Source organism: Natator depressus, chromosome 10, assembly GCF_965152275.1.
Source record: "Natator depressus isolate rNatDep1 chromosome 10, rNatDep2.hap1, whole genome shotgun sequence".
In the NCBI taxonomy this organism is placed as follows: domain Eukaryota; kingdom Metazoa; phylum Chordata; order Testudines; family Cheloniidae; genus Natator; species Natator depressus.
The window spans coordinates 63,297,524-63,313,608 of record NC_134243.1 but is presented as its reverse complement, the minus strand read 5'-3'; the positions used below and the strand labels follow the sequence as shown (position 1 = coordinate 63,313,608).

Here is a 16,085-nt window from a genome sequence, read left to right as displayed (position 1 = left end):
TTAGGGTTAAAAGGTGCTACTCTGCTAGACTGCAATTAATAACTCATGGAGGAATTTTTCTCTCAAGTTCCTGCCCAACTCATAAATCAAAAGAGAGAGGATTATGCAAATGTTATGTAAAACTGAGTAATGTACATACTGTGGTGTTATAAACATGTTAATACTGTGCAAAACACATGAACTAATTACATTCATATTCTGCTATCTTTAGAGTACCATACTCTGCATGATTATTTACTTATATTTTTTACAATTCAAGATTAAACTATTGTATACAGGTATTTTACTGTTTTTTCTTATTTACTCAGTAATGAGCATTCCAAACTCCATATCATTTAAGATACATGGTTAATAAAAAGTATTAGAGTTTGTTAAAAATCTAAAAGAAGAATGAATATTGGATTAGTTTGTAATTCACATATTATCACAGTGTCTCTTAGTTTTTTGGGTTTTTGTTTTTAAAGCAACCACAGACATCTTGCAATTAAGACAATGTTAGATTTTTAAAGGTAATTCTGTTAACTATACCAGGAGAAGTTAAAATAAAGAAGAGCTGAGATTATAGGAATATACTGATTTTTGTTAGAGGCAAGGCCTTTGAACAGTGTTAATGTTCAGGGTTATAGGTTTTAATGGGTGTTGTGCAGAAGAGGAAAGGGAAGAGGAGGAAAGGTTCACTAATAGAAATGTCACAGAATGTGAATAAGAAACAAGAGCAAATTAGGACAAAAATGTATTGACTTAAAGCAAATAAAACTGAAACAAATTAAAATTACAAATGCACTGCTATAATGGCTGATAGGAAACCTGATATATTTTGGTGACTTGTAGAACTGAGGCTCTTCCCTTCGCTTGTGACTTTCATTAAATACAGAATTGTGCAAACATGTCTGTCACCAGGATAATGTATGTACCAATAAAAGTCTCTCATGAAGTTTTGGCTGTTGTTGATTGTCATACTGTTTTGCCAATCTGAAACCTTTGTTTCTGTAACAGCCTATGCAATGTTTCACGTGATTGAAAGGAGGAAAGGCAACAGAAGATGAATTGTATGTAATCTATAAAATCAGACTTCACATGTTTTTTTAGTTTTCAGAAAAGCAGAGAGTGTGTATTGGGAGACTCTACACAGCTATCTGAGTGCAAGCACCCAGCTCCTCTCTCCAAAGTATAATTTCAGAGGATTGAATATCAAACCTGACCCTGTGTTCCTTGAAAACCCACTGAACTGAATGAGAGTTTTGGGTGTTCAACGAGTACAACATGGGACCTCATCTGAGCAGTTTTGGGCTGTTCCTTTGCACTTTTGAATTTGTCTTTAAACATTAGCTAATATACCAAGGCCCTGTCTGTTTGGCTGAGAGGACCAGCAGTCTCATTCAAGCTCTAGAACTACTGCTGGTCTGTAACCCATAGACAGGGGGAAATAACAGATTTTTCGGTTCACTGGCCATTCTAAAAAATTGTTTTGGGTCAAACTGAAATGAAAATTTGTCAAAATTTTTGGTAAACCAAAAGTAAAAAAAAGTTTTGTTTTACATTGATCAAAAAGTTTTGTTTAATTTGAGCATTTTAAAACACTTTAAAAACCTTTTAAAAATACACTTGAAGTAAATTTCGCAGCACAAAGGTGTTTCAAATTGAAAAATCAAAATGTTTCATTTAAAAAATGTTGAAACAAAAGTTTTGCTTTTTTCAGATTTTTTGTTTTATTTAACCACAACAAAAAAATCAATGTGCATTTGTAAAATATTTCAGGTGACCTGAATCTGCTTCTTTTAGCAAAAGTTTCAGGTGAAAAATTTCACCCAGCTCTAGTAACCAACCACCTGACGGGCAGGTTACTTGTAAGACTTGAATTTACATTTGCTATGCATCCAGAATTCCTGCTGACATCAGCTGGAGTTTTGCAAACGATGAACATCACTTTGCCTACACGCGCCAAATGGGCAAGAGAACCATGACTGCACCTTCTGTATATTCACAGGAAATAGTATAAACATAACAGTCCCAGCATTTTCAAAATTCTAATTGTACCCTATCAGGTTTCCATTCAGCTGTAATGTATTCCCTGGTAAGGCCTTACCCTTTGGGACACCTGATAATGGATCAGAATAATCAGAAGTGTTTGGGTCATCTTGAACTACAAATTTCCGAGAGCCAGTCACTTTAGGTTTCCAGGAACCAATCACTTTAGGTGATATAACTGGGATACTTGCCATTGTGGTAATAGAAGCTGAGGATAACTCCATGTCTGTGGTGGCAAACAGATTTTTATTAATGTGTATTACAAACAGGCTTTCCTCACTGTTTTTTGGTATTTCTAAATTATAGCTGGAGAAGGCATTTAATGGGAGTTACATGTTAGGGCCATATATGATCTACACTTCACAGAAGTACATTGGGCTGCCGAAAATCAGATTAAAAATACAAATTATACATTAAATAACATTACAGCTATTATTCAAAAGCCAGGAAAGTCAAATGGAAGGAAGTGTGGAAGTTATCGTAAGCAACTAAAGGAGGGGGAAAGCACAACTTATTCTACTTTATTGCTGTATTGTTTACTTTTAGACAAGCTGTTTCAATGTATTTCACTGTCTTTTAAAAATCTCTGAAAAAGATGTTTATTAGTGATCTTGTAAGAGGCCAAAATAGTAAATATTCCTGAGAGACCAGATCAGCTCTGTTAGAACTGTTACAATCACCAGGAACTGATGTAGTTAGGCACCGTTGGGAGATAAGACACATATTTTTACCCCTTATATTGTAATGGTTCCTAAGGAACTATGCTGCTAGAGCCTTCTTAGTAATGAATTGAGTGTATAAAGTCATTCTGGCCTCTGTGGTAATGCCCATGAGCAGCAAACCTATTGAACCTAATAGTCTACACTGAGCCTACTTTTCAGGTGCACATCCCTGACTGGTTTGCACAGGACTAGACAGATTTATAGCCATGTGTGCCTGCAACTGGGGATTTGCCTGAGAAAAGTAACCACTCACATATATGTTAATTCAGGGCGCAAAAATCAGGTTCATTATGTGTGCAGTCTAAAAAATCCGACTGAAAGTTGAATCGATGAAGTAAACTTTCATGCAAGTAAGGCAGCACGTTCAAAAAATATGGCTGTCATTTCCCCCCCAAATGTATGCCCTAAATTATATTATGGGCACATAAATCTGCAAAGTGTGTGTTTGTTTATCAAACACAGCCCCCTTGTTGAGATACAGACGTGCAAATACCATCAGAAACCACACTGTTGTTGCATTCCCATAACTTAAACAGCCCAACAGATTTCCTTCAGATTTGGCCAACAGGAATGTCCCCTAGGGCTGAAACCCAGAGACCAAGTTTCAGTCTGGACTGAACCCTGGAAAATAAGGGCTTGATCGTGCTCCTTTTGAAATCGATAAAGGTTTTACTATTGAGTTCAACAGAGCAACATTGGCTCCTATATTCCTGGAAAATGGGGATTTGCAATGAAAATGCTGTGAAAAAATGTTGAAAGGAGTAAAGGGTATGAAGGCCCTAGGACAACACTGCACCAAAGGTCTCTAGTCCAGCATTGGTTTGCTATAGCCCGTGTTCTGCTATGCCCTTGGTGAGATTAAATGATTAACATTAGCATAAGTATTTAAACATTTCCAAAACATAGAAATACACATTTTAGAAAATGTGTATTTGCTTGATAAGATTGGTGGTGAGGGGGGAGAAGGGGGAGGAAAAAAAAGGAAGATGATGAGATTTTTGCCATCCATCTATTAGAGATGACCAAGAGGGGCATTCACAAATGTATGGGGGGTGGGGGTAAAGCTGAGTGGACTTTCGTGCAGTGAAGATGTCATCTATGTTAATCAGGCTCTTTAATAAAGGATGTATCTCAATAAATAATGAGCTGTTAACATGCGGCTACACAAGGTGAAGAGCTGAGCCACAAGAGTCCAGCTAGCTTTACTATCAGTGGGGACATGAGTAAAAGCACAAAAATGAAGGCTTGCCACCTGCGCAAAAGGAAGGGAAAAAAGGGCTGAAAATGCTGAACTGAAGGAAAGAAAAGGTCATTAATTCAAAAAAATTAAAAAAAACTAACCAGATGTTGGGTCGCCAAATATTTTGTAATCTGGTGTAGTTGTAGTAGGCAAAATTTCTAAAAGAATTAAAGGAACAAGTAATCAGTGAAAAGTAACCAAAAGAAAGCAAAAGATTTTAAGACCTGAGTAACTGAAAATAAAAAAGGAAATACGATCTGTTACCAAAAAAGGGAAATTGTTCAGTACCTTAGAGCTCTCTGGAGTCAATAGCAAAGTGAGGGAAGGAGAGGGGGAGAGGTAAAACATCTCTGCCACCCCCCGCCGGAGTAGCTTAGCTTTGTGACTGTTCGTGGTAACACTAGATGGTGCGTGCAAGGTGTCACTGAACAGCTCATCATAAATTTAACATCCACAAACTACTGTTGACACATTATAAATTAGCAGCAGTGACTGTGTCTTACCATGGCAGTCCCCAAGCTGTCCTGTATTGCCGTATTCTACATCTTGCTCATATCCTCCAGTGCTGTGGTTGTATGAAACAAACAAAGAGAACCTGCAATTAATAGCATCAATAAGGAAAAGAATGATTTTCTTCTGAAAGCATAAACCAGACACACATTTGTTCAGCAAACTTATGGGAAAGGGGAGTTGTACAGTAGATGATAGCAGAAAGACTGTATATTAAATATAAAAATTATGTGAAGCCTTTAAATTTTTAAGCACTTACATCAAGAAATAAATCAAGTTCTCACACTAATAAATTTATGTATAGTGCAACCATTCTTGTTTGCTGGTAGATACATGCAACTCCAACTATATCAACTGGAGTTGTGCATGCCTATCTAAGGGTAATATTGGACCCATTATAAATATCACATTACAATTGCTAATGCAATGTGCTCCATGAGCCGGATTCTGCAAAATGCCATTGCAATGGTATGGACTGGCTGTGGAAAAGTCTTATCAGTTTTCTGCTAAAAAAAAAAATATTTTTTTCACTGTTGTAAAAATCAAGTGAGCAAATTTCACTCAAACAGTCCAAAAAATTGAGACAAACAGAAAAAACTTAGGCTGTAGGAGACTTTTCCCCATGTAGTTATGAGCCTGTGAAAATAGATAGATTGTTGTAGTCTCCTGGGAGTGAGTAACTAGAATATTGTAATCTCTTTGCTAAACTGATTAATTTGTCTGCTCATGCTCCAGGTAGCCCTCCCTATAGGTCTGATTGTAAAGGTAAAACACACATTGAGATCAAAGTCTTCCCTAAGTAAAGACTACAGAATTGGACCAGAATTTAGCATTCTGGTTTTTTACATATACTAAGAGAAACGTTTTATTTTTAGAGCATTAAAAAAAGGAGATTTAGTGAATGAGTGCATGCACATATATAACCTACTGTAGATACATTGGGCTGATTTTAAAAATAACACTTACAACATGCCAGGTTTCACTCTTCCGCATGCCCCCTGGTCTAGCCAGCCACAGTAGGGGTCTCGTGAAGCAATACAAGACCTGTACAAGATCAAACCAGAGAAAATAATGTCTTTCGTCCATCACCAGAGATTTCTGTGCCTTTAATTTATCGGAGAGTTGAGGAATGTAGGCTTACTTTTTACATGATCCATGATGCTCACAGCGACTGAGGGGAATTCTAATAACACAACTGGAGAATGCCACAAATATAGCATGGTGTTCTTTATCCAACTGAAGGGAAATGACTTTTCTGTCTTCTTCACTCTCTGCATTACACCTGTTTGGTAAAAGTCATTTGAAATAGTTATTGATATAAACCAGAGTATCTTGTGTAAAGCTCACACTGGAAACATTTTTGATTTGTCAGTCAATTACAGCTGTATAGGAACTGAAAACTGTATGCTCAACAATTACTATTGCTTGGACATTGCAATGATGAATGCTGTAGAAATGCCTACACATCTGTGTAATTTAATCTACTTTTAGGGTGATCCCCATACAACCTAAGTATTACCAGAGCTGTTTTTTGGCCCCAGCTCTGCAGCTGGGTGACAAGTTCTGTGATTCAGGTTGGAAAACTCCAAACTCACTAGCTTTGTGATCTCACTGTGTCTCATACATCTGTCATAGAGAAGACTCTCAAAATCTGTGCTGGGTCCATTTGGATTTTAAACGGAACACTTCACATGGCCCTACCCAAATTCTTTGCTTACAGAACAAACAATCTTTATTTCATTAGTGATTATTTTATTTATCACTGAACACTTTGAAATTCTTTAAAGGAATTCCTTAGCTAAGGTAACAGTGTATGGTGTTTGGTATCTAGAAGAAATTGCATCAATGACTTAACAGACATGGAATTAAAATGCTCTCTGCTACCCACAAAATGTTATGTACTAAAATTTTCAGGTTATTCAGCAGCATATCTGCTCCATAAACAGTGGGAAATGACAAACAGAGTAAGGATCTTGGTGAGAAAGTGTTTACAAAAAAAAAAAATTAAGAAAAATCACCACTACTTGTTAGGCCACGAGAAGAAAATGACTAGGTGAGAAACACTCTGGAATATTTTTGGTATTCTGGAGAGCAGTTCTTGTAAAATAATACCTACTTTGCATGATTATAAGCATCAATCTCTTCCAGTAATACGCTGTCATTCAAAGAAAAAGATCTGGTCTTTGCCAAGATCTTAAGTACCACTCCTGCTTCAGAGCCAACAAATATGACTGTGTAGTTTTGGTAGGGTCCAGCGGAATGGTCTACAGCAACTGCAGTCAACCTATATCTACCAAAAACCGAAACGCACATAGTTATTCAAAAGAATATTTCTTTTTTTAATGTACAGATGTGACTGACTTCACAAAGATGCCATACCTGACCCGTGTCTTTGTGAACCAGGGCTCCTCGATGACTGATGGAACTGCAGAATCCATCAATGGATGGGATTTGATGAAGGATAAGGTTTCATCCGGGAAATCAATGGAGGTTTTGTAAGCCTCTGCTAGACCATGTTTTGCACAGCAACCAGGTCTGAAAGGAAAGCAACATGTTTTCTCTCTCAATATTTTAGGTAATGAGACAGGGTAAGAAGCATCCTGAAAGAGCAGGGCAGGCTGCAGATGAGAATACTTATGGTCCAAGTGAAAGCCACTTCTTCAGTTTTACATGACTAGATTCTCCAATGTGTCATTGATTTAAAGGTAGCAGTTTACAGGAATAATATTATTGTGTCATGAGCAAGAATCTTTTACCTTGGCTTTGGTACTTTGTCTTCGGGTACAGCTGTCCAAACAGAGTCTGGTGTCTTTTGTTCTTTAAATCTTCCTTTGAATACTTTCTCAATGTCATCCATGCTGAAAGCACACACTGCTGAACCAGGGATGCTGTAAAATAAGAAAAAACAACTGGTGCTATTGTAGTCTGAATTCTTGCAACAATCTTAGTTGTAACAGGGAACTGGAGAGCTTCTTTTGATGTTAGGTTGCTCATCTCTCACCTGTTAAGCTGTGTGGTGAATACACCGACAACAGTAGGGACTCCATTGATTTCTATTATGTCTGTGATCGACTGCAGAACATCAAAGTAGAAAAATGAATCCCCGGGAACAGAACAGTTGAGCCGAGCTTTTAGGAATGAAGTCCAGTGTTTTTCCAGCACTCTTTGGGAGCCACCCATGTCATTTTTGCATATGCGTGCCACACGGGAATACACAGCCTGTACAGGGGACAAAAGGCAAAGAGATTGGTTTATGAAATGCTATGAAAAATACCCCCATTTTCCAAGGATAATTTTGTTAACAGGAACATTGCGGCTCTATAACTGCTTTTCTGAGTCTGTACAGAAAGGAAGAAAGCAAACAACGTTTAGCTGCCAGTGCATAAGCATTTTAATGCATCACTGAGCCAACACAACACTCCCAGCCTTCCCTCCACCTTTTTTCAAAATCATATTGTTAGTAAGATTTAAAGTCTTTAATTAACCATGTGTAAATGGTTTAGTAATTTACTACAGAGTATCTTTCCATGGTGAAGCAGAAGTATCATATGCTACATTAGTATGACAAAGATATTCATTATCTAGAGGCATTAGGGAGCCACCTTTTGACCCCCTCCCCCCCTTTTTTTAACAGTAGGCAAAAACAGAATATCTGCTAATTTCCTGAGTTAAGGAAATGGCAACGCTAAAAGATACCTGTGGAGAACTTTGTTAACAAGACAGGGCAAATGCAAAAAGCTTTAAGGCTCAAGATACCTGACAATTATAAGGAGGAAAAAACTGTATCAACTTTATACCATTAATACAATATGATGTAAACTATATTTGTTGCCGAGGCTATTGTCCATGACAACCATATCTCACCCTGACAAGATTTTTGATACTTCACAGCCGATTGTGACACACTGACTTTATGTACCTACCTTGCCTAAATTATTGTGCTCTACAGCAATTTCTCGAAAGAAGAAATAAACATAGTTGCCATATTCTATGGCATGGAGGAAATGTGGTTCTGCAAGAAAGAATGAAGAGAAAGCTGTTTACCTAAAAGAACCATTCAATAAGTATAAGACACTGCCTGCTCTGTGTGACTTAAAGGCTTTCCCTTGGTTACATACCAACTAAAGGGAACTCCAATATTCAAGACACTTTAGGAAGTCCAAATATGGGTGCATTCAAGCTTAAATGAACTTGTAGTCTTTAATGTCAGCTAATGGACTGTAAAAAGGCCTCAAAGGAATTGTATTACAGTGAAGGTCTTTGTTACTACAGATTCATTCATTAACCTATTTAACTGTGAGTGGGGGGACCCTTACATTTTAAACAAAGATTATGCTTTATCAGCACAAAGTTGCTTTCTTATCCATTTGATCTTGCTATACCAAACATTGCATATACGTTAACACAGTGTTTATATAAAAACATACTGGCTATGATACACTTGATCCTCAAGGCCAATAAAATTATATCTGTGACATACACAGGAAAGTAATTTTTTCAAAATTACCTTTTATCCATTTGGAATCGTATTTTATTGTTCTTAGGGCAGATCCATCTCCCATGCTGCGGTAAATAACAGCATCGCTTGCTAGAAAATCTGCTACTGTTGCTGAATACAATTTCCCATCTAAAACAATAGTCAAACCATGGTATTAATGGGCCATTAATAATACACAGAATTCTTACTAGTCTGTAATCTCTCTTTGTGCTGCCACTCTCCCCAAAATTACTCTAACCTATATTTTAACAATTTAGCTTCTAATCCTTTTGAGATCCTTGAGCACAATCTTAGAATCTGAGGCACCGTGACACCTGCAGCTTCTCTGTGCTTTCTTTTAAAGCCCTCTGGCACCTTCTGCATCATTAATCAAAAGTTCTTACCAGCAAAGAGGGCAACGTTGGTTTGTCTGGCATCAAATGGGCATCTTGCCAATCCGCTAATTTCCTCTCCGTCATACTCTAAGGTATTCAGCTAGAGAAGAAAAATAAATTGTTGGTGTCCTACATGCCAGCATGAAGGGGTAACACTACTTTTATGTATACCTTAACTCTACATGATGGTTTCTGTCCATTTTTATCTAATATTCCATGACACTCGAGAAAAGAAGCATTCTGCAGTCGTACCAAAAAGCTTAACAATCGCAACACAATTACTTTGCAAACCTATAAAACAACAGATTAATTGCATATTATTGAATGTGCTTACCCAGTAGTATCTGCACATGGGGTTAAATGCATTTGTACCACAGACAAAAACCATCTCATCATTTCTGGGAACAAAGACTTTAATAAAGTTATGGCATTCATCCTGAAAGAAGAAAAACTTGTATTAAGAACAGATCTCATGCCTGCACTTAGTAGTATTACTTTCTCTGTATATGATAAACGTACTTTGTGTTTGCCTTTCATGGCACAGTTCTCTCTGTCCTGCTGTCTCGATCTCCAGGTTAATTTCTGTTTAAATCAAATGAAATAAAAAAGTTTACTTCTTGACCTGAAAATTCCTTAAAAAAAAAAATCAAATCACTTTCCTTACATCTACTCACTTTGCTTGGAGTAACTTCTGCCTTGGGAACTTCATTTAAGTTTACTGTATAAACTTGATCCCTATTGGAAACGAGGGCATAAGACGCATCAAGTGAATGCATGAATATGTTGGATGTATGCATGGTTTTTATTATAGATCTACTTTTTAGGAGACTTGCTAGACAAAGACTATATGTTGAAGCCTTTATGGATTTTCTGAGTCAACACTGGACATTTTTGGTTCCTATTACAGTAATGGTTTTAGATAGCAGCTGTGTTTTTCAGCTATTCAGCTCTTATCTGTCATATATTGTCCAAGCCCAGCTCAGTGTGTCAACATTCAAAAGTTTTAGACTCTTTTCCTATATCCCTGAAGTATCATTCCATGTTTAAAGTGATCAGGATATGTTTTAATCACGGCTGTAATGTAAAAGAAGGAAAATGGTTTAGCATATGTTGCTGCCTTTGGCCTTCAAATCCAATTTTTATACCTGGGGCATAGATGCTGTTTATTTCTCTGGGAGGCTTCCCCCCCAATTCTAATTCTGCAGATTATTTTTTTAATAAATTGCCCACATTAATGCATACCTAGGAAAAAAAAGAATTTAAATCTAATGAACTGACTACAGGAAAATTACCTGCCAGCGATATAAAGTGTGTCTCGAATTTTCAACATCAGTTGAAAGTCCAGCCTGTGTTGAGATTCATTGCCTGAAGGGCGTCCTTTAAATACTGGATATTGCCTTGAATCTGCAAGTAAAAATGGGCTGTCCCATCACTCAGGATTATAGAGCTAAAGAATCAATATACAGCATTGATTAGCTGTATATACTAGGTGTAGAAGGGTTTAAACTAAATTCCTCAAGTAATGTCTTGAATATGAATGAATAAAAGCTAGCCAATGTCAGCAAATATTCTTTTTACTGAAATTGTCGCAGTATTTCTGATTGCTTTTTTTAAACGAGTAAGAGCCAGTAAATAAATTTGGTGAATTGCAAAAGAATAAACATTTTTACTTGTCTAGATATTAATTAAAATTTCAATGAACCAAAACAACTGTGTAGTGTTTTAAAGGCAAGCAATTTGCTGATTACTTACAATGGTAGTCAACAACATTAATAGGGTCAGCGTCTTCAGGAAAGCTGACAGCTAGGCACCGGGACACAGTCAATAGCATCAGACAAGCACAAAGCAGAAGCAGCCTCATGGCTGGGGAAAAATAGCACCAGCTTCTTGGTAATACTGTTTAATTACCTGTAAAACAGAAATATGGCAATGAGGTTTCAATACTACAGGACAATAGAAGTGACTTCTTATTGCAGAGTGATTTTTTTTTTAATGTTAGCAGTGGTGGAGTAAATAGTATTTATGAAAGGCCCCTTTGTGTATGCTGATGGAAAAACTGCTATGTGACAATGCTGACTAAAGCTTTTCTGAACCGTATTGATGTTTGCTAATTTTTAGTCACATTTAGAGATATTTTAGAGGCAGCCGATGAATGTTATCCTAGCTAAATCACAAGGATACATGCAGGCTACTGACTTGGTGAGAACGTTGTTAAAGTTGGGATTAGAATTTTAATTAAACTGCTATCTCTTTCCCTTCCCCCATTACCAAATGTCAGCCAACAAAATCCTATCCCATAAACTACCTAAATTTTATCTATTAACATCAAGAGACACATTGTTTGTGTAAGCCCCAAGCCAGCATTTAGATTTAAAACAAGCTTAAATCTAAGTCTAATATTCTTAGGGCTAGATTCACAAAAGGACTACCACTTTAGGCACTTAAATCCCAGAATCAGGCCCCAGCCGAGATTCACAAAACCCCCACTCAATGCCTGTAGGCATCTAAACTTGATCGGCACCTAAAGTTTTGCAATAAAAGCTCCCTAGGCCCTCTGTGTTTCTTCCTCTGAGCACGCGCACAGCAGCTCCACACCAGGTGTCCAGATGCATAAGCCCCAGGGTGATGCATGAACCCAGGACAGATAAGCAGAGGAACACCTAACTCACTTGTGGGCCTGATCCAGTAAGCGTGCTCAGACCTTGCCAGTGGATTGGGCCCTATGGGAATCTGGAGGAGCTCCCTCATAACTTTGAGACCAATAATTAGGGTACTTACCTGGGATGTGGGAGACCCCTGGTTCAAGTCTGCCTGAGGGGAACATGTAATTTGAACTGGGATCTGCCATCTCTCAGGTGAGTGCCCTACCCTGAACACAATATTTTAAAATTCTGCAAGTTTTATTTGTCAATAAATAAATGCAAAGGCTCCAGCATGGCAGCGGGGAGCACAGGCCACTGGCTGCATGCAGGTCAGAGATCATCCTGCAGCCCTACCCCCCTGGGACACAGACTCAGCGGTGAGGCTGCACCCGACCCTGATACAGCACAAGGCCTGGACCTGTCCCAGAAACACCCTAGGGCCCTGCCCCTCTGCACCAGGTGTGAGGCAGGCAGGTTCAACCAGGCAGGATCCAAGTGTGGAGGGGCTCAATGTGGGGGGGAATCCAGCTCTGGGGGTGAGAGGATTATGTGTGGTGGGGGTCTAGGTGTGGGGGGATCTGGATGCACAGAGGCTGGTTGGGGGGATTCCAAGTGCAGGGGCAATGGGACTCTGCAGGTGAAGGTGGTTGGGACTCAGCAGAGGGGTCTGGGTGTGGGAGGTCTCGGGGGGGAGGCCTGGGAGGAGTGAGGCTGGGTGGGATGGGGGTCTGGGTGCAGCTCGTTGGGGTCAGTGGTGTCGGGGGGGGGGCGTCTGGATGTGGGAGTTCAGGGTGGGACATCAGTGTGAGGGTTTGAGTGCAGGGAGCTCAGTGGGTGGTGGGCTGGAGGCAGGGGATCTGGATGCAGCGGCGCTCCAGACGCAGCGTTTGAGGTTCAGTGGGGTGGGATTCAGGTATGGAGGGCTAGGGGCATTCTGGGTGTACGAGGTGAGGCTTGTCAGGGGTATCTGGGTATGGTGGGTTCAGATGCACAGGGGTTGGGTAAACGGGGAAGCTGCTCCCCGTACAGTCATCCCTCCCCACCACAGCTGAGGAGCGATGGGCCAAGAAGCAGAGGAGGATGCTGAGCTTCCTGCAGCTGGGGGAGTTTTGGGGAGGTGGGGGTGGGGCGGGGGGTCTGATACAGCCCCAGCCGCTCCTTGCAAGGAAAGAGGAAGTCCCATCCTCTCTTGCCTCCAGCCCAGACAGGATTAGCAGCTGATCACGGCTCAGGGTAGGAACCACTGGTTGGGGTGTCCCCAGCTCTGCAGTGAGTTACTTCTCTGCCAGCTGCTCTGGGTTCCTGAAACGATGTACCTGCACAGCTAGGGAGCGGTGTGTGACTGCTCTTGCAGCTTCCCTTTGCTTCCCTGTCAGAAAGTCAATTTTCTGCGGGGAAAGCAACAAAATCTGTGGGAGACATGAATTCTGCGCATGTGCAGTGGCACACAATTCCCCCAGGAGTAGCTATGGGATAGTCTAATGTGGAGTGTCTGACTGTCTCCAGTTAAACCTGTTCCACTGTGCATAAATCAAATCAGTGACGCAGGGAGACTGGACCCTGGGTCTCTTAAGTGAGCGCTGTGACCACCATGCTCCAGAATAATTCTCATGCACTCTCTCTGGCCCCAGTGATTCTTTCATTATCCACAGTGGAACAGCTTCAATGAGGGACAGAATGAGGGAGTCCCATATCGGAATATTGCATAACGCCATGACTGGAGCACTCATGTGAAAGGTGGCAGATCTCAGTTCAAATCCCTTCTACCCAGGATTGAGGGGGGATTTGAACTGGGGGGAGGTCCTCACCCAGAGCAGCCTAGCCACGTAGCTAAAAATTATGAGGGAGCGCCTCCTCCCATTGCCTGCTTTTTGCAGAAATGGCATAGGCACCTAACAGCAAAGGAGGGTTTGCTGCTGAGAATCCCAAGTGTCAGGAAGCACTTCCCTGCAGTCTAGAATTCGGTGCCTATCTGCAAGAGAGGCGTGGGGTTTAGCTTACACCCCTCGCTTTGGCACCTCCCATTGGTGAGGAGCTGCCTAGCACGAGGGTTTTTGTGAATCCCGTTCTCAGGCATCTCTCTCTCCCCATGTGTTGTATAGGGAGTCTGATTCAGGCTTTGTGACTTCAGGGTTTTCTAGGCACCTAAACGTTAGGCTTGGTGATGCTGGCTACATAGTGACCACACCTAGGTTTCTTTGAGACTCTTGCCCTCAATGCCTGACACTCTATTCCCATGTCCCTTGTATTTACATGTGTGCAAGGTGAGCATAAAATGCTACCATTCTGATTTGGTAGTGTTTGTCACCCACTCGGCACTTCCTTTGCATTGGTGTGCAATGTGCAGAGCAATGGAGAGAATCAGTCCCTGAGAATGTATTTCCCCCACCCAATTCTATAACTAACTAAATAATGCGGATAATTATGTACAGTCGTGGCAGCATTCAACTTTTATTTCGATAAGGCCCATGTATAATATAATTTTTTATTTTTATCAATTTAAATTTTCAGTTATGCAAAATTATGGGTTTTAAGCATTTTTTCAATTTTTTAAATTTAAGTTTTCAGAGCTGTGGGAAATTATGAGTGGGGGGGTGGGTCAGACAGTAATTGTTTAATGACAGTAGACGCTAAGATTGAAAAAGTTAAAGCTTTATAACCATTACAACACAAAATGTGAACATCATGTCAAAATACACGAAGTAAATTATTTAAATCAAACTCTGCAAGTTCTCAAGAAGCATTTTCCTTACTTTGTCTCTCTGTAAATTTTGATTATCGTCCCTGGAAACATTTTTTCATTGGTTTGTTGTGTCCAACAAAACTGATCTTTACCAATATTTACCGATTAAAAATCTAATCTTTCCAAGTCTGATTATGTAGCACCTTGTTTAGTGTGAGGCACCCAAAAGATTGTACAGTATGTGTTGAGATCATGACATACATCATGGAAATGCAGTACTAGCACTATGCAATGATGCTTTTGGGGGCAAGTGAAATGCAATTTGGGCAAGATGCAAGAAAACATGTCTCAAGGATTTTTAATGACCACACATAGTCTGGGCATAGGTTTTATTTCATATTAGAAACATGGCAACTGCAGTACCATACCTCATAGCAACTTATCAAAGCATTAGTTCAGTTTTGAGTTGCAGGTACAAATCTCTGTTGATTTAATCATAAACACTATGTTCTGCAGTTGTTGAAATCACTTATTCTAGTAAATTATTTGTTTTAGGAAAATAAAACCAATCTCCTGATTCCTAATATTTCTGCAAACCAGTTAAAATGTGTGTAAGTGCTACTGAAACTTAGGGTGCTTAGGATGAAAAGCTGGTGTCACTCCCAATATTGGTTCTGTGCAAGGATTGTTCAGTGCATATGGCTGCTGACCTGAGTGAGCTCATGCTGGACTAGGTGAGACCAGCATAGATGGAGGTAGTATTTGGCAATGGGAAGTGTATATGAGGTCCTATCCATTACAGAGTGACCTGGAAAAGATACATTTTTAACTGTTAATGATGCTTCTGCATCTCAAGTCCACCAGTCCAGAACTGATGGGTCGCATTCTTAGGCAAGATTGATAAGCAGCAGTGACTAATGAACACTAACAATTCCTGACACCGTCCTTGGCTTGACACAGCCTCCTCAGATGAAACATCTAGCATTAAATTGCTAGTGAATGCACTTAAACAAACTGGAATTAATAATGTTAGTCAAGTTAGTTCCTTCTTGTTCAAGTATGCATCAGAGTGAGATACTGCAGCTTGGTGGCTCTGAGATACATTCTTCTTTCTGCAAACAGAACTCTGGCTCTTACAAGCTTTGAATACCAATCCTATTCTCAAGACTAGGAAAAGAATGAGGAGAGGCATCAGAGACCTCAAACTGTAGTAGGTCAAACACAACCGATACAAAGGCAAAATGACTGGTAAAGAACCTGGTAGAATTCCTCTCCTGAAGCCTCCATTGACTCAGGAGGAGGCCTAGGGTGAGTGGAAGGGCTATCAATTCTAACTGACCACAGAGCTTTTTTTGGCAAGTAGGATTTAGAAATACACTAGCTGGATG

General features: G+C 39.8%; 1 protein-coding gene and 1 long non-coding RNA gene across 13 annotated transcripts in view; one reads left to right on the top strand and one right to left on the bottom strand.

Annotated features, from left to right (window-relative positions):
- The window catches only part of SEMA6D (semaphorin 6D), a 271,918-nt gene that overhangs the window by 4,027 nt on the left and 251,806 nt on the right, over positions 1-16,085 (bottom strand). For 5 of the 12 annotated variants that reach the window (XM_074966354.1, XM_074966351.1, XM_074966352.1 and 2 more), the window contains 17 exons: positions 11,125-11,280; positions 10,665-10,776; positions 10,047-10,107; positions 9,892-9,954; positions 9,707-9,808; positions 9,382-9,472; positions 9,008-9,127; positions 8,424-8,512; positions 7,502-7,719; positions 7,257-7,388; positions 6,880-7,035; positions 6,617-6,790; positions 5,642-5,782; positions 5,467-5,544; positions 4,494-4,585; positions 4,092-4,148; positions 2,087-2,254 (listed from right to left, as the gene is read on the bottom strand). In XM_074966354.1, coding sequence (XP_074822455.1) covers positions 2,087-2,254; positions 4,092-4,148; positions 4,494-4,585; positions 5,467-5,544; positions 5,642-5,782; positions 6,617-6,790; positions 6,880-7,035; positions 7,257-7,388; positions 7,502-7,719; positions 8,424-8,512; positions 9,008-9,127; positions 9,382-9,472; positions 9,707-9,808; positions 9,892-9,954; positions 10,047-10,107; positions 10,665-10,776; positions 11,125-11,233 — 1,963 coding nt within the window. In that variant the 5' untranslated portion in view covers positions 11,234-11,280. The remainder of the gene's footprint in view (positions 1-2,086; positions 2,255-4,091; positions 4,149-4,493; positions 4,586-5,466; positions 5,545-5,641; positions 5,783-6,616; positions 6,791-6,879; positions 7,036-7,256; positions 7,389-7,501; positions 7,720-8,423; positions 8,513-9,007; positions 9,128-9,381; positions 9,473-9,706; positions 9,809-9,891; positions 9,955-10,046; positions 10,108-10,664; positions 10,777-11,124; positions 11,281-16,085) is intronic. The other 7 variants (XM_074966357.1, XM_074966359.1, XM_074966358.1 and 4 more) reach the window with 7 other exon arrangements.
- LOC141995276 (uncharacterized) overlaps positions 1-16,085 on the top strand; it is a 201,206-nt gene that overhangs the window by 174,940 nt on the left and 10,181 nt on the right. The window lies entirely within an intron of this gene.